The sequence below is a fragment of the Rhinoderma darwinii genome, chromosome 3, assembly GCF_050947455.1.
Source record: "Rhinoderma darwinii isolate aRhiDar2 chromosome 3, aRhiDar2.hap1, whole genome shotgun sequence".
NCBI classification, from domain to species: Eukaryota; Metazoa; Chordata; class Amphibia; order Anura; family Rhinodermatidae; genus Rhinoderma; species Rhinoderma darwinii.
Window position 1 is genome coordinate 203,473,494 of NC_134689.1, and position 24,362 is coordinate 203,497,855.

Sequence of the window (24,362 nt, forward strand, 5' to 3'; positions counted from 1 at the left end):
AATGGGAACCGTACCTAAATGTAGGATTTTGTTAACTATTCTCAAAATATTCTATTATAAAGATACGCACACTATTGTGCACCATCTCCAAGTACTCCTTTAGATAACCTCATGAGGGGTATCTGGCAACTCCCAGAATACCCATTGAAAGTCATTATGCAGTTTTAAAGCACCTTCGTAGCATACTGGTAAATTATTTTTTACTTCTCCTTACGCGTGTTCTCTATTCCTGGTGTCTCACTTATAAAGGACCTTTCCAGTCTACCCATAGTGTATACCAAGTGGCTGGTTACTGTGTTTTATTGTATAGGTTAGTATATGTGTGTTGCCAGTGATACAAATCTGTTCTAATGTCTATGTATTTTAGGTTATCAGGAGTCCCTGGAAGTTACTACTGAAATCAGTAGTAACAGTACTATATATTGTTCCAAGATTAACATTGCCCGTTATTTAATTGTTACTCACTATTTTATATTTAAAGGCAGTGAAGGAATGCATCCAATGAAAAAATCTCATTCATTTGTCAACCTTGACATTCATAAGGAAAACTCAAAGCTGAATCATGTGACATTGGATCAGAGGCAGACTAGCTCCTTGGTATGTCGTATATTACTTGGTGCGAAGTCATGCTAATTCTGACATAGATTGTTTGTCTTTAGACCTTTTTTTTTTCTTTCTGGCCCCCCGATTAAGATAAAGTGAAGCTTGACCTAATTGGGGGATCTCTAGGACTGCTGGGAGAGGGATTTAATACTGGTGTATTGTCCAGGGGAAGCTCAAGGGGTTTTCCGTTAGGATAAAAAATTAACCTGACAATACAAAATGTAATAAAAAAAACAAAAACACTCACATGTAAAATCCGCCACCGCTAACGCTCCAGTGGTCCCTGCCGGTCTTTGCTTAAATGTCCTGCGGTGATAACATCACGCACATCCATATAACCGCTGCTGCCATCATTTAAATGTACGACAATTCATGACTGCAGCAAAGTAAAGAAAGACCAGTGGGACCACCAGAGCCTCAGCACTGGAGCTGCAGAGGGTTAAACAGGTGACTATTGGTTACTTTGTTTATTTTATCACATTTCCTACTGTTGGGGTCATTTTTTAAACTCCTAGAAAACACATCTAAATGTTTCTAACAACAATGTTTTTAATAGTAGTAAATCCTAAAGAGAATAGAATATATTATTTTAAGACAAGTCACTTATTGAAGCACATTTATAAAAGGTGACATAGGATGTGTTAGAAATATAGCACAAATGGCGTGCTCGATCTTTACGAAAGCCCTGCATCATTTTCTATCACGTTCTGTGCCATGCGTGATAGATTTAAAAACGCATGCCTCAAAAGGGTGTGAACAACACTTTATGGTTGCTATGAATTTTTTATGGACTTGCGCCATTTTAGTTTTGTGAAATACTGGCGTACATGTGGTGTCTAGTATGTTGTGAGTTGCTCGAAAAAATTTTCAAGGCCAATTTTTTTTCCCCCGTGAAGTCTAACCGCAGCAACACTGCATCAGGTGGAGTTTGCTACGCTTTAAACAAAAAATGGACAAGCCTTAAAATATTCGCAATTTTCAAACTCAAGATGTGGATGGGATTTTCAATAATACTTTTCAGTTATAACTGGAGGTTAATCTTTTTTTCAACTGCACGAAAACGCAGTGGAAAAAGTGCAAAGGTGTGCTATATTCATTAGGGGCACAATGAATCGGGCCTTCTGGGGAAAAAATAAGTTATGTATGAAAATAAAGAAATAATTGAAACGCTTCCTGATTGCACCTAGAGCCCTAGGAATGTTTTTAATCGCCTCTATACTCACAAGCTTTATTTATACAGGGATGCTGATTGCATTCCTGTATACATTTATTTGAACTATAATGCTTTTTATAATATGGCTTGCTGCTTGTGTACAAGTATTCATATACAGTGAGACCTCTTTGAGACGACTACCCAAAATTGCATTAAAAAATGGTCTTCTAGGGGAGGTGGTGTTCCCAAAGAATATGGGCAGTATGTATAGGATCACAATAATGTCACAGGGAATGTGGTATGGATAAGGAGTTGTCTTCTCAAAGAGGTGGTCTTTCCCTGTTATAATCCTTTATATGTACACTCCTGCACTTCCAGTATGTAATTCACATTCAGCTGTTGAAAGTCCTTAATTATATAAGCTCACAACACTTATACAGACCTAAGACCCATTCTCCAGATGTAGACCTGTTGTTTAGTTGCATTTCCATAAAACTTTGGCAGCTTTTCCAATGTGGGCATTCCCCTAAAATGGTCTATTCTTAATTACTGATAGGAGCTGGTGCTCCAACAATTCTTCTCCACTGTGTCTTTCTTTTTTGCAGGGTGGATTTGGGGATGAACCTAATTTACGTCGCAGAAAAGATATTCCTCAAATGGATTATCCATGTAAGTAGTTCTCTGAGAATCTGGAAATAGCTTCGCTTTATTGCAACCATTGAGTTTGTGACTTCTTCAAAATGTGCGTATATAAAAACAAACTTTTTTTTTTTAGGTAAAGCATTTTTTCCATTGCACATGAAGCGTACCGATAGCACCTCTTCATTAACGGAAAAAGAACATATTCGATCCTTAGACCTTTCAGCAAATGATTTGGAAAGCATCGATTTAATAAATAAAAAATCCCTTTTAACAAATCATTTGGAACGTCTTGAGAAACTCGAGCTCCAACAGAATACTTTAACATCTATTCCAAAATTGCTCTGTGATGTAAGTGTAGATTTGCTGAATAATAAAATAATATCTGAAGTACAAGTGACGAAACACAATTCCATATGTTTTGCTTTATTTTTGAAACAGATCATTTTGCTAAGCATTTATAAGAAATTGTTTATAAACCTATACTAGAAGACATAACTGACTGTAAAATCCAATTTTATTATGTTATTATATTTTCTTGTTAATCATTGGGGACACAGCACCATGGGTATATGCTCCTGCCACTAGGAGGCGATACTATGTAGGAAAAAGTCTTGGCTCCGCCCAGGCAGGCCATGCACTTCCCACAGACACTGGCTAATTCAGTTTTTAGCCTAGTGTCGTAGGAAGCAGACATGACCTGATATTCAGAACCCCGCTATATGTGTGAGGTTACTGGGGAGGTGAGACTCCCAATGAAGTTTGAGGGTTTGTTTGCTCCTATCTCCCCTATATTTCTCCTGCTGTCTGGGGAAGTGATGTATGATATTCCCTATGGGCGTCGATGTGGCCTGGCTTTCTCATCTAGTCCATAGCTAGTGTCTGGTCTAGACCACGTTGTTTCACCTGTTTTGGCACCGCCCCTGGCCTGTCAGTTGTTACTTTTTCTGCCTATGGCCTTCCTCCTGATGTCTTCTCTTCATTGGAGGAAGACCTTCTCATGAGGTGTGGTTTGGGAGCAGGGTTTAGTTGGTCATGAGGACTTCAGATATGCTGCAATTCATCTACACACCTTTTTAAGGCCCTTTTACACAGACCAATTTTGTGAACGCTCGTTCTCGATCATTGCCTTGTGTAAACAGGGCAACGATCAGCCAATAAACGAGCAAACGCTTATTAATCGGCTAGTCGCATCGTTTATGCTGCAAGAAATATAGTTGTCGGCAGCACGTCTTCCTGTGTAAAGAGGGAGATGTTCTGCAGACATGACGTTAATAACGAAGTAACGATCGCTCGTCCTCATACATAGCTCCTTGTGAGGCAGTTGCCCGTTGCTATGCAAGCGTTAATACGTGCTATAAACGACACCTTGAATGTAAGGGATGATCCCAGCTTCCTTTCTCAGGAGGAAACATCCTTACAGCACCAACAGTGCCACAATCTGTGTCTTCCAAACTATAGCGAATTTGAGAAGATGATAAACAAGAAGTGGAAATATCCGGACAGATGTCTTGTTTCTAAATGCGCATATACTTTGTTTCTTTTACAGGACAATTTGTTCTCATTGTGGTCTGTTTGTCCTTCTGTGGATCGGCCTATTGCTAGGCTACTACCACTACTATTCCTGTGGCTGAGACAGCTTCTCTCGGCAACCCTCTGGACAAGAATTTGGATTTTCCAGCTAATTCTTTTTTTGTTTAAAGGGGTTTTCCCATCAGAGACATTTATGACATATCCACAGGATATCCTCAGAAAAGGCATGGTTGAACAGCAGCAATCGTCTCCCAAATTTCAATCAATATTTTCTTTTATTGGTCAAACATCCAGTAAAAAATGGCAATGTTTCGACCCGTGACAAGTGGAGGGTCTTTTTCAAGCCTGTACACCGCTCCTGATATCGGGATTTGTGCTGCTTCAAAGACTTTATTTTTTGGTTTATATCCACAGGATATGTCATAAATGTCAGATAGATGCGGGTCCCACCTCTGGGACCCGCACCTATCTATAGAACAGGGCCCATTAAAACATGTTCCACTGCTCTGTTTTGTGGCTGAAGAGTGTGACTTCCGACCATGTATTACGGAAACAGCGTAGCTCGCTGAACTACGCGGTTTCCGCAACTCCCATTGTAGTGAATGGCAGTTACGTAGGCAGTGCATGCAAGCTACGCTGTTTCCTTAACTACCATTCAGTTTTATGGGTGTTACGGAAACAGCGTAGCTCATCGAGCTACTCTGTTTCCATAATTAATGGTTGGGAATCACACGCTTCAGTCACATAGTATAGTAGGATAGGGTTTTAGGGGGCCCTATTCTAGAGATAGGTGCGGGTCCCAGAGGTGGGACCCGCATCTATCTGAGATTTGACATATCCTGTGCCTATGTCATAAATGTCTCTGATGGGGAAAACCCCTTTAATGACCGGACCTGAAAAAGCCTTAATGACCAGCTACATTTTTCAGTTTTTGTCTCTCTGCTTTTCAACAGCAATAACTTGTTTTATTTTTTTCATTAACGTGGCCTTGTTTTATGCAGGAGAAATTCAATTTTTTTGCGTAGTTTGGGTTAGAAAAAAATTCACTATGTAACTTATATAATTCATTTTTATGGCTTGAATATAGGAAAAAGCGATTTTCGTTAACATTTTTTTTTTATTTATTTTTTATCCTGTTCGTGTTTTACACTAAGTAACCTCTTAAAATAATTCTTCAGGTTATTTACTATTGTGTAGATACCTAATATGTGTAGGTTTTTTTTGTTTTTTTTTATGTAATGCATGGGCAATAAAATATATCTTATGCAAAATAATGACTTTTTTTTTTTTGGGGACATATTTTAAATGTATTTTTGATATTTTTTTTTTAAATCCCATTAAGGGATAACTTTATGTACAACTTTATTTTTTACTTATAATGTATTAGCATACTCTTGTATGCTAATACATTACAGTGTGTCACTTTGACACAGGCTGCTGTTAGGGCAGCACATAATGTGCCATAACAGCTGGCAAACTGAACAGACCGCACTTTCTAGGTCCCAGGGTTGACTGCAGAGGGATTCCCTGGTCTTTGTTCGCATCACCGGGTTTCCGGTGACTGAATCAAAGAGGGGAGTTCCCTTTGTTAATGCCGCCGTCACGGACCACGGCGATCAATGAGTTAAACAGCTGGGGTCAGAGTTTTTTCTATCCCAGCTGCTATAAGTTCAGGAGCTGTAAATTACAGCTCCTGCTTAGAGGATGGGAGCTCACAGAAGCATTTATCAGCCTCTTCTACAGCGACGCCAAAAGACGTTGCTGTAGATTAAGGACCTGCACTATCTGCCGTCAAGACGGTGGGTGGTCGTTAAGGGGTTAAACATTCGCTAGGATGAGCAAGGCCTGCAAAGTGTGGAGGAAGCCGCTGCATCGTGGCATCATGTCGGGAGCACAGCAGCAGGAGAAAACTGAAATCGCTTCTCAGGTTATACATGCTTCAAAATTTCTTTGAGTCATCCCTGGAGGCAGCCTGTTTCAGTGACTGTGCTTCTGTTAACCATCTGGTGTTTGTTTTGGCAGAGCTCTTGGCCAGCATCTAAAAATCCTGATTGCCCTTCCCTTCTTAGGTGGCAGACTTTTTGATAAACATCTGTATGAGATTATTTCTGAGGCTACAGCTGGTAAGAGCTCTCTATTACCTCAGAACTGCCCTCCCTGTACAGAGCCTTCTCTCTAGTCGCACTGTTGTCACTTCTTTCCCAGTGTCTCATTGCGGAGAGCATTTTTATTTTTTTCTAAACCGGACAGAAGAACGAACCAGACTAATGACTCCAGATGGCCATCTTGCAAGCCTAGACAGGCACGGCAGCTGTGGCCCAGGAACCAGGGGCTCCTGTTTAACAAGACACCTTCAGTATTAAGGTGTCTCCCCATTGGCGGAGGATATCCGAGTGGGCGGACAACTTCTTTCCTTTCAGGAGACATGGCTCGCTCATGTGGACGATGCCTGGGTTTGTGAGGTGGTGTCTATGGGATACAAAGGTTTTTAAAGCTCCTTCCAAGAAGACTCTTTCTCTAAACTCTGCCTCGTGATTGGATTGAGCCTTTGCTTTTTCCCAGGCTGTTCGTTCCGTTCTCCTGTGGAAAGTTATTGTCCCAGTTTGGGAATGATATTCAACACCAGGATAGCAAGGGTCTTTCTTCAGGCGGACAAGGCAGACCCGATTCAAACTGAGGTGGCAAACTGAGTGCCAGGACATTCCTTTTATCTATCTGTGTTGGGCAGAATTCGATGCAGTTCGAAATGCACAGTTCCACTACAGGTCCCTTTAGAAAGCAATCCTTTCACACTGGGAGAAGCCTCAGGACTCGCTGAAAAAATTGATTCTCCTACATGCTCAGGCCTGTTAGGAATTGCTATTGTGTCAGACCTCACCGACCATCCCAATAGGTTGGTCTTTTTCTCCCCTCCAGTGGTTTGTGACTTCAACGGATGCCAGTCTGTCCAGGTCGAGTGCATTTTTCGGTCCTTACACAGTTCAGGGAACTTGGTTGCAGGAATAAAAGTACTTGCAGATCAACCTGTTGGATTTGAGGGCAATCTTCCTTGTCCTGTACCCCCTGACCTCTTCTTCTTGAGGGTCGGCAGGTCCGCATTCAGACGAAAAACTTCACTTGCTTATCTGACCCCTTAGGGGATCACAAGGAGTGGGCGACTTTTGGAAGCCTTTTGAATCCTACTGTGGGTGGAGCAGCATATTCCAGCACTGTCAGTGGTCCACATACCAGAAGTGGACTATTAGGCTGAAGATTTTCTTAGCCTACAAAAACTAAATCCAGCAGAGTAGTCTCTTCACCCAATAGTATTTCGTCAACTGTGTCAGAGGTGGGTCTCTCCAGATCTCTTTGCGTCCTGTCTCAACCACAAGGTTCCTACCTGCGTGGCCAGGGCAAGGAATCCCAAGGTCATTGCAGTTGATGCGCTGGTAACTCCATGGAGGTTTTCTCTCTCCTGTATCTCTTCCCTTCACTGTCAACTCTTTAATTGAGCATTGGGATCTTAATTTTGTTTTCTGAGCTCTTCAGATGTCTCCGTTAGAACTTTTGAGAAATATTTTGCTGCATCTCCTATCCTGGAAGGCAGGTTTTCTGGTTGCTGTCGCCACCATCAGGCGAGTTTTGAAATTTGCTGCCTTGTCCTGCAAGTCACATATTTTGGTCATCCATAAGAATAAGGTAGTGTTGTGACCTCTTTGGTCTTTTCTACCGAAGGTAGTTTTTACAGTCTATATTAATGAAGAGATTGTTCTCCCTTCTTTTTGATTTTTCCCATCTGATTCGAGGGAACAAGCTTTACTTTGCCTTAATTTGGTAAGAGCAGTCTGAATTTATCTGGCTGCGATGGAGTTGTTTTTCCGCTCCGATTTGTTTTGTTTTTTATTGTCATTCCTGAAGGGCCATGCAAGAGTTTGACAGCATCCAAGGCCACTATTGCGTGTTGGATTTGGTCTTTGATTTTGGAAACCTATCAGACCAAGGTTACATATCAGTACATATTCTCCCCTTCAGGTTAATGCCCGTTCAACAAGGGCTATTAGTGCTTCCTGGGTGTTATAGGCTCTGGTCTGCAAGGCTGCAACCTGGTATTCTGTGCACACTTTCACAAAAGCTACATTTCCTAAACTGTGGGTCACGACCCACTGGGGGGTCGTGAGAAGACCTCCGGGGGTTCGAGAGCCTTTCACCGATGTCCCGGTTCTAACTGTATCTGTGTCCTCAGGACGTGGATACAGTTTAATTCAATGCTGAAGCAAGGAGCTGACGGCTCCTTGCTCCATCATTCATTATGCAGTGAGCCGTGAGCAGCTTGGCACAGACAGCCACGATGTAGTGACGTCATCGTGCCTGTCTGCACTGAGTCACTCATAGCACAGACCAAAGGAGGAGAAGGATCTCCTCCGCTCATCATGGGAATGGGGATAGGTAAGTAATTATTATTTTTTTTTCTATTAGGCACTATGGGGGCATTATACCAGGTATAGGGAAGGGGGCCGATATAGGCAAATATACTTAATGGGGGCAGCTATGGGGGCATTATACTGTGTTGGGGCAGCTATGGGGGCATTATCATGTGTGTGTGTGCAGCTATAAGGACATTATACTGTTTGGGGGTAGCTATAGGGGCATTATCCTGTGTGGGCAGCTGTAGGAACATTGTATGTGTGGGGAGGCACTATAGGGGCATTATCCTGTGTTGGGGCAGCTATGGGGGCATCATACTGTGGGGAGGCACTATGGGGGCATTATACTATAGTGGCATTATACTGTGTATGGTGTCACCATAGGGGCATTATACTGTGTGGGGACAGCTATAAGGGCATTATGCTTTGTGGGGGCCGCTAAGGGGTCATTATACTGTGTTGGGGCCCACTCAGATGTGTCGCCCCCCCCCCCTTGTGCTAAATCCCTAGCCACGCCTCTGATGGGCACTGATGGACGGGTCGGTTCACATGACCCACCATCAGCAGCCATAGTCGGGCCTCAGTGACGTACTTCAGCAGGATAACTTGAGCCTGCTGCCTCCCCGGCCCGCTCAATTATAATTGTTTTCAATGTTCCAGGGACTTATTTTTCTAATGGAGCTAAGTACCGGCATCTAGCTTCAAATAATTTTGACATACGTCAGCCGAAATGGGGCTAAGTACAGTAGTGGGGGATCCCAAACAAAAGTCTCAGCCAAAAGTGGGTCCTAGCATCAGAAAGTTTGGGAAGCACTGCACTAAAGTTTTACCAAATTCATTCTTTGGCTAATGCCAGTCTGGTACTACTTAAGATGTCCCAAGGTTTTGTCACTTAATGATTACCGAGAAAACAAGATTTTTGTATTCACCGTAAAATATTTTTTTTGTTCAATCCATTGGTGGACTCAGATCCCATCCTGTAATATATATATTCAATTTTTTCACTAACACGGAGTGCTGTGGGACTTTCTTCAATATTGATCTATATCCCCTGGATGGAGTTGCATTGTGTGTGTGTGTGTGTGTGTGTGTGTGTGTGTGTATGTATATATATATATATATATATATATATATATATATATATATATATATATATATATATTCTAGGCCTGGGGACTTGTTCTGTTTGGTTTTCTCCCGGGACTGTGGACATTTTTCCATTCTTTTTTTCCCTACTGCTTTTGTACAAAATTAATTAGCCTGTGTCTGTGGGAAGGGTATGGCCTGCCTGGACAGGGCCAAGATTTTTTTCTACCTAGTGCCCAGCATATACCCATGGTACTGTGTCCCCCAATGGGGAGACAGAAATCTATTTTACGGTGAATACAAAAATCTTATTTATTAAGTATTTTTGTGTATGTTTTTGATTTTTTTTTTTAGCTTTTCTTATTTGTATTCAGTATTATTTATTTCTATTAATCCAGGTTTTCAAATCTTTGACTTACCTGGATTTGCGCAATAACAATTTCAAAAATTTCCCTGCTGCTGTTCTGGAGATGAATAGTATCTCGTTTCTTGATGTATCGAGAAATGAAATTGGACCATCATTAGATTTGCATACAAGCACCATATGCCTGACTTTAAAGCATCTAAATCTGTCATACAACCAGCTAAAAGAAGTTCCTGAATGTATTGGAAATGTTGCACAAAGACTAGAAGAATTAGTCCTTGAAGGGTAAGATTTCTTCCCATGGAGTACTAATTATTGTTGTTCTGTAATTGTTTCTTATAATGAAATGTATATACTCAAAAAAATATATATATTCAACATCACCTATTTCCCAGTTACGTAAGTTTTCTACTTCTACCTCTCGCTTTTTAGTGTCATCTAAATTCAATGTGGACCTCAGTTTGATTCCTTCTGATGTATGGTGTCTGATTTTCCGTTTTTCGAAGATCATCCAATCACATGGATTTAGATATAAATGATATTAGTAATTTGCACTTCATCCATAAATATTCAAAAGATGATTATTGCAAATATCCATGTGCACATACAAGTTCAATTATATAAATCCAAGGACCTGGTTAGGCCAGTTCACATCATGTTTTGGGACTACGTTTAGCATGTACATCGGGAAAGCGCCCGATGTACACACCAAACGTGTCCATAGGACTCCATTAGCCTGATGGCGCGCAGAAGAGTATCCTTTCGGTCTCAGTCGTGGCTGGTATATGTTGGTATACCTTTTTTTTTAAAGAATGGAATGGCAAAGTATTTTATGCTATTCCATCCCAAGGGATCCTGCCAAAAAAATACTACGCAATATGTTTTTTTTAATATAGGAACCTATTGGTGACTGTTGCCTCTGTATGGAATCTGTCACAGGTATGCATTAAACGGTTACGTCAGGAAGCTCCCGACATCACTGTCCATAGTGCTGTCAGGAGCAGAGCTGGCTCCAGGTTTATGTAGGTCCATGGGCGACAAAGACTTAGTAGGCCCCTTTGCGGGGGAACTCACGGTGGCAGTAAAATGGCAGAAAATGTCACTTTGTGCCCCCATATAGAAGTTAGACCCCCAGTTTGTACCCCTATAAATTTAGTGCCATACAGCGCCCTCCCAGGTAGTGCCATACATCCCCCCTCCCAGGTAGTGCCACACAGCCCCCCTCCCAGGTAGTGACACACAGCCCCCCTTACTGGTAGTGCCACACAGCCCCCCTGCCTGTAGGTAGCACCTTTGGGGCTGCCTCTAGTGGAATCCCCAGCCAGAGCATTGCTGACACTCTGGCTGGGAATTCCGCTTCAGGAGAAGCCCCTGACGTCACTGTCCATATATGGACAGTGTTGTCAGGGGCAACCCCAGAGCCATAGTCCCAGGCAGAGCACTACTAGAACTCTGCCTGGGACTCCTGCTCTGCTCCTGATATCACTGTCCATATATGGATAGTTATGTCCGGAGCAAAGTTGAAGCCCCGGGCAGAGTGCTAGAAGCGGCTCTGCTTCAGTACTACGGCTCTGGGGAAGCCCTTGACATCACTGTCCATATATGGATAGTGATGTTAGTGGCAACCCCAGAGCCAAAGTCCCGGGCAGAGCGCTACTAGCGCTCTGCCTGGGACACTGCTCTGCTCGTGACAGTATGTACAGTGATGTCCGGGGCTTTCCCATTGCGGGAGTGCCGGGCAGAGCGCTATTAGCTGCTAGCACTCTGCCTGGGAGTCTGTAGCGTACTAAATGGCAGAGCGGGGAGATACCTCCCTGCTCTGCCATAGCGTTCAATAGTATCTGCTATGGCTGCTACAGCGATAGTTACGCCGCCTCCTAGACAGGGGCTCCCTCTAGAAGCAGAATCCCTGGCAAGACTCTGGCTGGCGATTCCGCTCCTGGAGGAGCCATGACGGCAGCGTCAGCACCTGGTGGCCGAATGGTAGTGGGCCCCCGGCACTTGCCCGGGTTTGTGGGGTGCTGTCCCGGGCCCTGGTCAGGAGCTTCCTAATGCCGGAATCCCCCAGCAGAGCATTGAAAGTGCTCTGCCGGCGGACTTTGGCCCTGGGGAATCCGGCATTGTAGCTACTGACATCACTTTCCATATATGAACAGTGACGTCAGGAGCTTCAGGTAGCGTTCTCCCCAGGGGGTTTGGGCGACGTAGACCGCTGTATACCTATACAGTAACATATGTTTCAGCCTATCGTTAGAGATATACGTCAGGAGTCCTCTCAACTTAAAGAGGCTCTGTCACCAGATTTTGCAACCCCTATCTGCTATTGCAGCAGATCGGCGCTGCAATGTAGATTACAGTAACGTTTTTATTTTTAAAAAACGAGCATTTTTGGCCAAGTTATGACCATTTTTGTAGTTATGCAAATGAGGCTTGCAAAAGTCCAAGTGGGTGTGTTTAAAAGTAAATGTCCAAGTGGGCGTGTATTATGTGCGTACATCGGGGCGTTTTTAATACTTTTACTAGCTGGGCGCTCTGAAGAGAAGTATCATCCACTTCTCTTCAGAACGCCCAGCTTCTGCCAGATCACGCTGTGACGTCACTCACAGGTCCTGCATCGTGTCAGACGAGCGAGGACACATCGGCACCAGAGGCTACAGATGATTCTGCAGCAGCATCGGCATTAGCAGGTAAATCGATGTAGCTACTTACCTGCAAACGCTGATGCTGCTGCAGAATCAACTGTAGCCTCTGGTGCCGATGTGGCCGACACGATGCAGGACCTGTGAGTGACGTCACAGCGTGATCTGCCAGAAGCTGGGCGTTCTGAAGAGAAGTGGATGATACTTCTCATCAGAACGCCCAGCTAGTAAAAGTATTAAAAACGCCCCGATGTACGCACATAATACACGCCCACTTGGACTTTTACTTTTAAACACACCCACTTGCACTTTTGCAAGCCTCATTTGCATAACTACAAAAATGGTCATAACTTGGCCAAAAATGCTCGTTTTTAAAAAATAAAAACGTTACTGTAATCTACATTGCAGCGCCTATCTGCTGCAATAGCAGATCGGGGTTGCAAAATCTGGTGACAGAGCCTCTTTAAACCTCCAAAGGAAGGCTATGGCGTGATGTGAACCAGACCTTAAAGAAAACCAAATACAAATACTTATTAGTTATGGAATTATGTCATAGACATCATTTTATGATATCATGTCGATCTGTCACTCTTCTGTAGTTTTACTATACAGTATTATGAACATATTACTTTTTGAGCCAAGTGTTTTATTTCTCAATAATTTAGTTTTTTTATTCTTTATTTGAATATCTGTAAAGTTGCTTATTTTATATATTGTAGATTCTACAATCATTAAAAGTACTCTTATTTGTTTTTGGACAGTAACACCATTTCAGAAATTCATGCACCACTATGCTTGCCTGAACTGAGGACATTGAATTTGAACAAGAATATGATTTCTTCTCTTGGGCCCAATATCCTGAGTAACTGTGCCAAACTAGAAGTGTTTTGTGCCATGACAAATCAGTTGGGTGAGAGAAAACACATTTTGTTAATGCATATGTACATTGTCTAGATGCTATGCTCAACAGTTTAAATAATAGTGCAGTTAAAATATATTTTTACAGTAGGTGTTTAAATTTTCCCTTCGTTCCCATGAACGAGGTTTCCCCTCTATAAGGAACAGCTTTTTATTAGGGAGAATATCGCAAAGGACTAATCACTATATGCATTTTTTAACAAGTAAGCACCTCTTTACTGATAATTAACTCTGCAGTAACCCCCTCTTTTAATACCATGTGCCTTGACATAGCATATGGAAAGTGTTTGTCCAAGCTTTAATTATTAAACTTCTTTTCCTATGATGCTAAAACACTGTATGCTTATTCCCATGAGGGGGACCTTCACAATATTAGGCAGGTGGTTTTAATGTTCTGGCTGAACAGTGTGTATGTTTCAGGAAGATCGATCTTTTTGCAACCCCTAGCCAAGGTATCGCCCTGCTTCCATCTGTAACCTGGTGAAATGCAAACCACGTTAAAGGGATTTTCCAGGCCCCTTACCAATTAGCGAAATGAAGACTCAGTGGCCCCTTTTCTGCAATACCCAACACAATGACGTGTTGCTGTGTCTGGTACTGCAGTTCAACGCCTCAGCCTCATTTATGTTTATGGTCTTTGCTGTGTTGGGTGCTCCCTTCGTCCTTCTGATCAATGGGGGTCCTTGTACGAAATGATAAGACACTTCTCTGCATTTTTTTGTACATGATGGTGGTTTAACGACCCTTACTTTTTTTTTTTGGGCTACAAAAATAATGCATTGATTTATTTCCGTGACGCATAGAATGTTTTATTTAATAGCATTTTTATTGTAATATATATTTTTTTCTTGTTTCTGTTTTATTAGGGGTAAATTGTATAAAATTACTAATTATATTTATTTTAGTGTGTATTTGCAAAAATAAAAATTAAGGTGTAAAAGTGGCTTCCCCTTTTCGCTTGTCATTTTAATATAAAATATGTGGTTTGTTTTTTAGAAATGTTTCTATATTTTCTTTTTCTTTTTTTTTTTTTACATAATCTGTCCCCAAAAGAGGTCATAAAAGACCTCTAGGTGTCCACTGTAATTCGGGCATCCATAGGAGCCTCCATTACAAAATAAAAAAGCCCCCTGAAAAAAGCCCCCTGTGGTGACACTAGTCTACCAGGTCCCAGCTGCTTTGCCATGCAGAGGGGCAATGCCGCTTCCTCTATTCAGCATTCCTTAAATTCTGGAAAAGAGAATACACAAGCTATAACTTACCGCTTCTGTCTTATCTTCAGGGTGTTCAGCTATCCCTGATCTGCTCGTAATCCTCTGCATTTACATGTACGTTTAAGATGGTGTGAGTTTAAAACGCTGGGCCATGCGCCACACATTTGTGACAAATAGTCCTAAATAGGTTGTAATATTGAGATGTGTTGAAGCTATAGGTAGGTCGTTCATCTGGCATTGCAAGGTTACTCCAGCTCAAATGGTGTTGGCAGTATAAATATTTAGAATTGTTGTGTATCTACCGTTGAATATACTAAGGTGAAAAACCAGTGTAAGGGCCTGTTCACTTCAGCGTTAGGTTCCATTTGGGGTTTCCGTTCATCTTTTCAGTCAGAGGGACAGATGAACGGAAGCTATAGCTTCCATATGATTTACCGTTGATTTCAATGGTAATGCTTCCATTTTAGCTGGTTTCTGTTTGTTTCCGTTCCCTAAAGTTTCTGGGTTTTTTAGCCGAAACAATAGTGTAGTCAACTATGCTATTGTTTCCGTGATAAAAACTGAAACTTTATGGAACGGAAACACACTGAAACTGAAGCAAATCTGTTACTCTGATGGAATAGATGAACGGAAACCCCAAATGAAACCGGACGCCGATGGGAACTGACCCTAACTTTATCAATTACTCGTAGTTTCATTATATAATTTTAAAAGTATTGTTTTCTTTTCAGTAATGGTGCCCAATATTCCTTCCAAGATAACAACATTAAGGCTATCCCATAATAAATTTACAAATATCCCTAAAGAAGTTCTTCAACTCTCTCAGTAAGTACACTACTAATAAAAATAGCACTAAAGTTGACTAGCATTATCATATTTTTTTTAGTTAAAGAAACAATGGTACTAGATGTAATGACAGAAACCGCTGTAATATATGGCGAGTTTTATTAAAAGTACACCTACGAGGATTTCCATAGTCTTTAAAAGCTAATTAGCCTATATAGGGCGGCACACCTCCTTGTAAAATTGGTTAAAGAAGATGGTTAGGAAATAAAATAAAACCATGGGAAAAATTTAACTAGTGAAAAGAAAAGTAGAGGAGTTGCCCTTAGTAACTAATCAGGATGCCAATTTAATTTCGTACAGGACCTCTAAAAAATGAAATCTTACTACGTCTGTTACATGTATAGACCGTGTGGTCAACACAAAATGCCAATAATAGCTAGAGAATATGCAGCATTTGAGTGCAAAATGTACAACAGCACGGTACTGGGTATTTTATTTTTATTGGATTACAGAAAAAGCAGTTTTCAGAGGTTTAGTTGTAAGCTTTTATAATTTGCATCATAATATCTCTCACAACTATGATTAATTAAGCTAAACCACTCCAATTTGTCTCCTATATGTATAACGCCCAGTTTACGTTTTTGTTTTTTTTACTTGATAACGTTGTATGAAATAGGGTAGTCTATGCTATTCCATACTTTTTATTTTTTCAGTTTTCTTTTGGCAGTATACTAAGTTTATACCGGGCCTTTGTCAGGCTAATGTATCTCTTTGGACACTCTTAGTTTGTACGTCTGGAACTTTCCTGACCTAGACGCTAAACTTACATAACAAACGTGTTGTGTACAGGGCCTAAAGGCTACACTTAGGATTCATTTAAAAACGTGTAAATGATGATCTTACATTATGACACTTCACTTAAAGGGGTTGTCCATTTTTAGCAAATTGATTTTATGTTTTTGTATAATTTAAAGTTATACAATTTTCCAATATTCTTTCTGTATTCCTCACCGTTTTCAGGATATTTGCTTATTGTTATTCAGTAGGAACATTTATTGTTTATTTCCAGTGGATAAAATTCTGTCCATGGTTTTGTGATGGACACACAGGTGCATGGCTCGTTACAGTATGTGTATCAGAGCTGTGTCTTCTAACGAGCCGTGCACCTGTGTGTCCATCACATGACTGAACAAAGTTTAATCCTCTGGAAATAAATGATAAATGTTCCTACTGAGTACCAACAAGCAGAGATCTTGAAAACCATGAGGAATTAATACAGAAAGAATATTGGAAAATTGTATAACTTTTACTTCTACAAAAAATAGTATTAATTTTCTGAAAACGGACAACTCACCCTTTGAAGATAAGTAAAGAATTAAGATTAAATACTTTCCAGTAATTGCATTTCTTTTTGCTAATATACATTCCTGTTTTTTCATCTTAAGTTTGAGGACAGTAGATTTAAGCAACAACCAAATCAACAATCTACCAGGTCCCTTGGAATGGGCTTCAATAAATCTGCGAGAAATCATATTAAACAACAATGGTATTAGCATATTAAATCTTGGGCACCTCTGTAAAGATGCCAGCAGATGGGCACGTCTTGAGAAACTGCATCTTTCCTATAACGTGATCAAGGAGGTATTGTACATGTGAATCATATTACCTAGCTTCTTTCTGGACATGATGTCTTTTTAATACTTGACTGTGTTTCAGATACCCCCTGAAATTGGATTTCTTGTGAATCTCACTTGTTTTGACATAAGCCACAATTCAGATTTGAGGTCGTTTCCAGATGAAATGGGAAAACTAACTAAAGTATGGGACCTTCCACTTGATGGACTACATCTTGATTTTGATCTGAAGCGCATAGGATGCAAAGCCAGAGACCTCATACGGTACTGTAATTTCTTTGAGTTTCCTTTTTTTATATCTATATCCCACAGCCAAATCCTATAGTTTTTTATTTTTAATTATTTTAAAGCAATTTGAGCACCAAAACTACCAATGTAGTAGTGGAGTCCCACTAGTACAACCTCTGCCAATCATGCTTTTATGGCATATCCTAGTGGTGTATGCAATATTTTGTCAAGGGGTGGTGGTAATGGGTTTAGTTATACATATGCGGAACCAGCACGTACAGAGTGTCGTTGCACTCATTATCACCTTCGTGAATAATGTCCCTTCACAATGTACGTAGATAATGTCATACTGTACAGTTAATGACTGCTACCATACTGTACAAACAAGGCTGCTATACATGAATTCACAAATAACATGCCCATATAATGAACTTGCCACCTCTAACAGCATGATCAAAATGCACTTAGTAGTACCATCCTAGACCGCAAAAAGCATACCAGAAACAATAGTGCCAGCAGAGTGCCCCATAAAAAACCGTTTAAGCAGAGTGCCCTAAATAGTATAGTTACATAGTTAGTACGGTTGAAAAAAGACACATGTCCATGAAGTAGTGTCAGAAAAATTTAGTGGCATAATCTGTGGTGATCTAGGACAGTAAAGGGATTAATGGGTACATCCCTGGTGGTTTAGGTTAGTAAAATGGTCAATGTGCTTCCATTTTTGTTTTATTTACTAAAACAGACCCACGAAATTCTGTGTTGATTAATGCCACAATATATTTTTATAGGGGTTTAAGTTCCATTTTCTGATCTAGAGCTCCGAATTCCCTTTTCCACGTCATCTAGCCATATAGTTAAATGATACAATTCTGACTGTATACAGTTGACACTAGTGAGAGTCACTGCTTATAGAATTATATAGCTCCCGTTGAAGTCAATGACGGCTGTATAAATATTTGCAGTATATGGTCAGCTCCCCTAAGTGGCAGATGCAGTCACATGCTCTGTATAATAGTTCAGTGAAGGGGGTGGTGTTTAACTGTGTTACCTCCCTCTTGCATATCCAATGGATATGGCATAAGTGATTAATTGACAGGCCTATTTAAAGCCGTTATTTTTCTTTTTTTAAACGGATCAGTCTACACAAGGTTTGTTCGTAATCGCTCTCCATTGAGACGCATACAAGGCCCTGTTCAGTTCTGCATTAAAGGGCTCCGTTAGGGGCCTCTGTCGCAGATCCGGCAGGGATTACCGGAAACCATAGCACAGCATCCACTCACTATTGTTTCCGGTAAAATCACGGACACCCAGACAGAACACATTAAAGTCAATGGATCCTGTCCTCAAGCGGCAGTGTCCTTTGTGCCATGGTACTGTTCCTTCCGTTATTCCCTTGTTCTGCTCCTCTTGACGGTCAACGCAGATGTGAATGTAGCCTAAGACATGAAATATTTTTATTTAGATTTCTTCAGCAGCGATTAAAAAAGGCTGTTCCATATAATCGTATGAAGCTGTTGATCATGGGAAACACGGGAAGTGGAAAGACAACCCTTGTACAGCAGCTAATGAAAGAAAAACGACTAGGACAAGGACCAGAGAAATCTACCATTGGCATAGATGTAAAGGACTGGCACATTCTAATAAGGGGTAAAGTTAAGAAGGAAATCACTCTGAATGTCTGGGACTTTGCAGGTAATGAAACATTTTCATAATATAACTTTTATATTAACCTCTTCCCGCAAAATAGAAAAGTAGTTACGTTTTAACAATAAACTTTCACTATGTCAAAAGACATATCAGAGACAGCAGCCTATCACTATTCTCCGACACAGGAGCAATCAGTTTTACCAGCATCACCGGCTCTGACCAGCTAATTTCTTTCAAAGAGCTTGTCAGATCTGATCTCCGATACAGTTAAACCCTGTCACAGTAAAAACCGTGAAAAAGTGAATAAACACTTCGCAGGGACCGAAACATGAAGGATCTGTTACAAGGATGGAAGTTTGTTTGTTTCCATGCCGAGATCATCATTAAGAGGCAATAGGTCACCTGGTCTTCTAATGGGCTTTAGGAAACCATTGATGGAGAAGGACAGGCCAAATAGAAACAGTCAGCGATACGGGATCGTTTTTGCCTTTAAAGCATCAGTTACTGAAGTAGCGGACTGCAGCCGCTGGCCTACACAGCAAGTAATTCACTGAAACTTGTTGACCGCGCAGTACGCGTTAGACACTTAATTTACTTTACTGTCAGATCGCATTGATCTTTTTAACAATTGTGTGATTTGTCATTGTTACTCAATAAATAATAAAGGTTAAGTTTTAATAAAGTATCTCCACACAAGTAGGTAGTTGGGAAATAGGGCATTATTTGCCTTTTGAGAATTAGTTATTACTAATTATTCATTGTTGCCCGCCAACTACCAGAGTCTTCATAAGGGTTTGTTGGTATTCGCTGTTATGGGAACGTTCTCCGGTATTCCTTTAAGACGCAGGTGGTTTTTCCCTCCCTCTGTTGTCTTGGTCTTCTATATACGTTAGATATATATATATATATATATATATATATATATATATATATATATATATCTATCTATCTCTAGATTTATATGAGTCTGACAAGTGTGGAGAGCGGGAGTTGCAGACAACTCAAATGCAAGGAGTCTGAGACCTGAGTTTCCTCTAGGTGTTATACCCATCCACCAATTGGCTTCATTTTATGTTTGATATCTGTTAACTCCGTCATGACAGGCTTGAGAGCGTTTTCTATAATTTTTCAGTATAGTTTGTTGTGACCGTTTGGAGAAAAAAAGTGGTGAAGCCACCTCCTTTATCAGAGCTTCCTGCATTTGAGGACTCTGCCGCATTTGATGCTGGTAGTGTTCATCGCTCCATTTTGTTAGGGCCTTGATTATCTAGAGGAGACCTTTTTGAAAAATGTGTGCATTTCTGACTGTGATTTTCCTTTGGCGATGCCTAAACTTCGCATTTTCCCATATTGGCTAGTATGCAGCGACTTTAGAAGAGTTCTAGGAGGCTGATCTAGCAAAACACCGTTGAATGCGTTTGAACAGTCGCTATGTTAGGCTCTGCCCTCTTACTTAAGTTTCTTAAGGAAGGACCATTTACTGAGGTGGTTCAAGATAGATTGGGCCACAGACACTTTAAAGAGGCTCTGTCACCAGATTATAAGTTCCCTATTTTGTACATGATGTGATCGGCGCTGTAATGTAGATTTGCAGCAGTGTTTTTTATTTAGAAAAACAATCATTTTTGACGGAGTTATGACCTATATTAGCTTTATGCTAATGAGTTTCTCAATGGACAACTGGGTGAGTTTTACTTTTTGACCAAGTGGGCGTTCTGGAGAGAAGTGTATGACGCTGACCAATCAGCGTCATACACTTCTCCCCATTGATTTACACTGCAGATAGCGATATAGCTATATCGCTATGTGCAGCCACATAAACACACTACTGTATAACGTTACTGCAGTGTCCTGACAATGAATATACATTACCTCCAGCCAGGACGTGATGTGTATTCAGAATCCTGACCAGAGTTATCTCTCTGAGTTGAGAAAATTAAATCACTATACCTTTAAGTGAGTTGGTGTGCAGTGAGAGGTAGTTCTTCATGTCAAATAAGACAGCAAGTCTATGTGCAGTCCTATATAAACTATGCTCGCAAAGTACCTGGGGGCCATGTTTCAGGGCAAAGGGGGTACGTGCCCACTGTAACTGACGCGCACTGTCAGGGTCCAAGCTGTGAAGTGTTGGTTGGGAAGGAACTGGGCTGGTAGAAATGCCCTCCACCCGGTAAGATGTGAAGTCCGTATGCACAGATAACTGCAGCATTGTGCTGTTCTGTATGTCTTCGGCAGCATGCAAGGCCAGGAACGTCCAAAAATCTAGCCCGCGGGTGAAGTGTCTAGGCTTTAGATATGAATAGCGTCTCTCAGCACTAAAACATACCACCGGGGTTCTGCTACAGCACTGAGGTGTTCGCTGTGGCCGCCTGTAAGCAGTATAGTTAACTTTTGTGGTCTTTAGTGGCTTCTCAGGTGTAGATGGCAATGGATAATGTCGAGGTGCAGCAGACTAAGAGGAACGTACGCCTTGCTTAGTGATCCTACAGGCAATGCAGCACAGGAGGTGTAGTTTTCAAGATTCCAGCAGACGGGGGAAATTTTGTTTATAGACCTATCTCTACATGAGTACATGATTGTCCTTTAAGCGTCACTATTTACATTTGTATTACTTGAATACAGTTTGTTAATTCATGTGAATTGTTTGTTTTCAGGCCAGGAAGAGTTTTATAGCACTCATCCACATTTTATGACTCCACGTGCTTTGTACCTTGTGGTTTATGATCTCAGCAAAGGGGCCTCAGAAGTTGATGCTATAAAACCTTGGCTTTTTAACATAAAGGTAATCTTTTGCATGGTAAAATGTTTTGCTATATTTTTGTTCTGTTTCTAACCCCTTCCCGCTGCAGCCACTTTTGACCTTCCTGACAGAGCCTTATTTTTCAAATCTGACATGTTTCACTTTATGTGGTAATAACTTTGGAATGCTTTTACCTATCCAAGCGATTCTGAGATGTTTTTCTCGTGACACATTGTACTTTAAGCTAGTGGTAAAACTTGATCGATACATTCAGTTTTTATTTGTGGAAAAACTCCAAAATTTAGCAAAAAATTGCAAAAATTTGCATTTTTATCAATTTAAATGTATGTTCTTGTAAAAAAAAGATAGTAATACCATTCAAAAGAGTTGCTAATTAACATTTCCAATATGTCTACTTTATATTTGCATCGTTTTTTTGAACGTCCTTTTATTTTTCTATGACGTTGCAAGGCTTAGAACTTTAGCAGAAATTTCTCCCATTTTCAAGAAAATTTCAAAAGGCTATTTTTACAGGTACCAGTTCTGTTGTGAAGTGGCTTTGAGGGGCCCATACAATACAAACACCAATAAATCACCCCATTTTAAAAACTGCACCCCTCAAAGTATTCAAAACAGCATTTAGAAAGTTTCCTAAACCTTTAGGTGTTTCACAAGAATTAAATCAATGTAGAGTTTTTTTTGTGTTTTGTTTTTTTTGCAGAAATTCATATTTATTCAATTTTTTTACTGTAACACAGAAGGTTTTACCAGGGAAACGCAACTCAATATTTATAACCCAGATTCTGCAGTTTTTAGAAATATCCTACATCTGGCCCTAGTGTGCTAAAAAGCACCTAGTGGATTTTGGGGCCTACTTTTTATTAGAATATATTTTAGGCACCATGTCAGGTTTGAAGAGGTCTTGTGATGTCAAAACAGTGTAAACCCCCCCCCCCCCCCAAAAAAAAAATACCCCATTTTGGAAACTACACCCACAAGGAATTCATCTAGGGGTTTTGTGAGTATTTTGACCCCAAAAGAGTTTCATAGATTTTATTAGAATTTGGGCGTGAAAATGAAAAATGTAAATTTTTTCCCAATACAATGTAGTTTTAACTAAAAAAAAAAAAAAGTCCACGAGGAAAAAAACAAGAAAAAGCCCCCTAACATTTGTAAAGTAACTTCTCTAGAGTACGGAAATATCCCATATGTGGTCATAAACTGCTGTTTGGGTACACGGCAAGGCTCAGAAGGGACAAAGTGCTATTTGGCTTTTGGAGCACAGATTTTACTGGATAAGTTTCTTGGCACCATGTCGCTTTTGCAAAGCCCCTAATGTACCAGTACAGTGGAAACTACTGAAAGTGACCCCATTTACGAAACTACACCCCTTGAAGAATTTATCTAGGGGTGCAGTGAGCATTTTGACCCCACAGGTGTTCCATATATTTTGAATATAAAAAAAATCCCTTTTCTTCAATAAAACGTAGCTTTAGCTCAAAATTTTTCATTTTCTCACTAAATAAAAGAGAAAAAGCATCCCAACATTCGTAAAGAAATTTCTCCCGAGTACGGCAATACCCCATATGTGGTCATAAATGGCTGTTTGTGCACACAGTAGGCTCCGAAGAGAAGGAGTGCCATTTGGAGTTCAGATTTTGCTGGATTGGTTTCTAGGAGCTATGTCGCATTTGCAAAGCCCCTGTGGGACCAAAACAAAGTAAACCTCCCAGAAGTGACCCCGTTAAGGAAAATACGCACCGCAAGGTATTTAGCTAGGGGTGAAGTGAGCATGTTAACCCCGCAGGTGTTTTGCATAAATTAGTGTGCACTCGATGTTGCAGAGTGAAAATGGGAATTTTTCCATAGAAATGCCAATATGTGGTGCCCAGCTTGTGCCACCATAACAAGACAGCTCCCTAATTATTATGCTGTGTTTCCCGGTTTTAGAAACACCCTACATGTGGCCCTAATATTTTGCCTGGACATTCGACTAGGCTCAGGTGTGAAAGAGTACCATGTGAAATTGAGGCCTAATTTGGCGATTTACAAAGTATTGGTTCACAACTGCAGAGGCTCAGATGTGAAATAATAAAAATAAACCCCTGAAGAGTGACCCCATTTTGGAAACTACACCCCTCAAGGAATTTAAGGGGTGTAGTGAGCATTTTCACCCACAGGTTTTTTCCACAAATGAATGCGCTGTGAATGGTGCAAAGTAGAAATTTAAATTTTTCCCTAGATATGCCACATTAGTGGCAAATATTAATAAATACCTATAGCTGTATGTGAAGACAAATCAAATCTCCCAAAAGGGAAAAATAATGACACCAAGTACAGTAAGTAACTTGCAAAAAATATAAATTCTTTATTACAATATACATAAGAACATGTTGGCCATCAGGACCTAAAAACCACAGACAATTAAAATATACAATGTGGAGAACATGAGGCTACTCAGAATGGCCTATATTCAACATTCAATAATACCGGACAGGGTCACTATGACAGTCATGCTATAAATGTACAGTACAAGGATAACCGACACCACAAAATGTGTCTCCAAAAAGCATGCTGAAACAGAACAATGTAATACAGACCCTGTAAAAAATAGTATACACGAGAGACTTGTAGCTAACACTGAAATCTCAGTGTAAATAAAGTGGTATAGAGACCAGGGTATCACCAAAAATCAGAGTAGGTCCCAGAAGCCATACCAACCCGTGTATTGCATATCAAGCCAAAAATGAGCTCCACAGCAAGAGCCCCGACGCA

General features: G+C 40.6%; 1 protein-coding gene across 5 annotated transcripts in view; it reads left to right on the forward strand.

The window, feature by feature from the left end:
• Positions 1-24,362, forward strand: part of LRRK2 (leucine rich repeat kinase 2) — a 165,379-nt gene that overhangs the window by 72,629 nt on the left and 68,388 nt on the right. For all 5 annotated transcript variants that reach the window (XM_075857254.1, XM_075857256.1, XM_075857252.1 and 2 more), the window contains exons 22-31: positions 482-597; positions 2,362-2,425; positions 2,532-2,746; positions 9,816-10,066; positions 13,182-13,330; positions 15,284-15,377; positions 16,784-16,979; positions 17,055-17,236; positions 18,663-18,892; positions 21,502-21,629. In XM_075857254.1, coding sequence (XP_075713369.1) covers positions 482-597; positions 2,362-2,425; positions 2,532-2,746; positions 9,816-10,066; positions 13,182-13,330; positions 15,284-15,377; positions 16,784-16,979; positions 17,055-17,236; positions 18,663-18,892; positions 21,502-21,629 — 1,625 coding nt within the window. The remainder of the gene's footprint in view (positions 1-481; positions 598-2,361; positions 2,426-2,531; positions 2,747-9,815; positions 10,067-13,181; positions 13,331-15,283; positions 15,378-16,783; positions 16,980-17,054; positions 17,237-18,662; positions 18,893-21,501; positions 21,630-24,362) is intronic.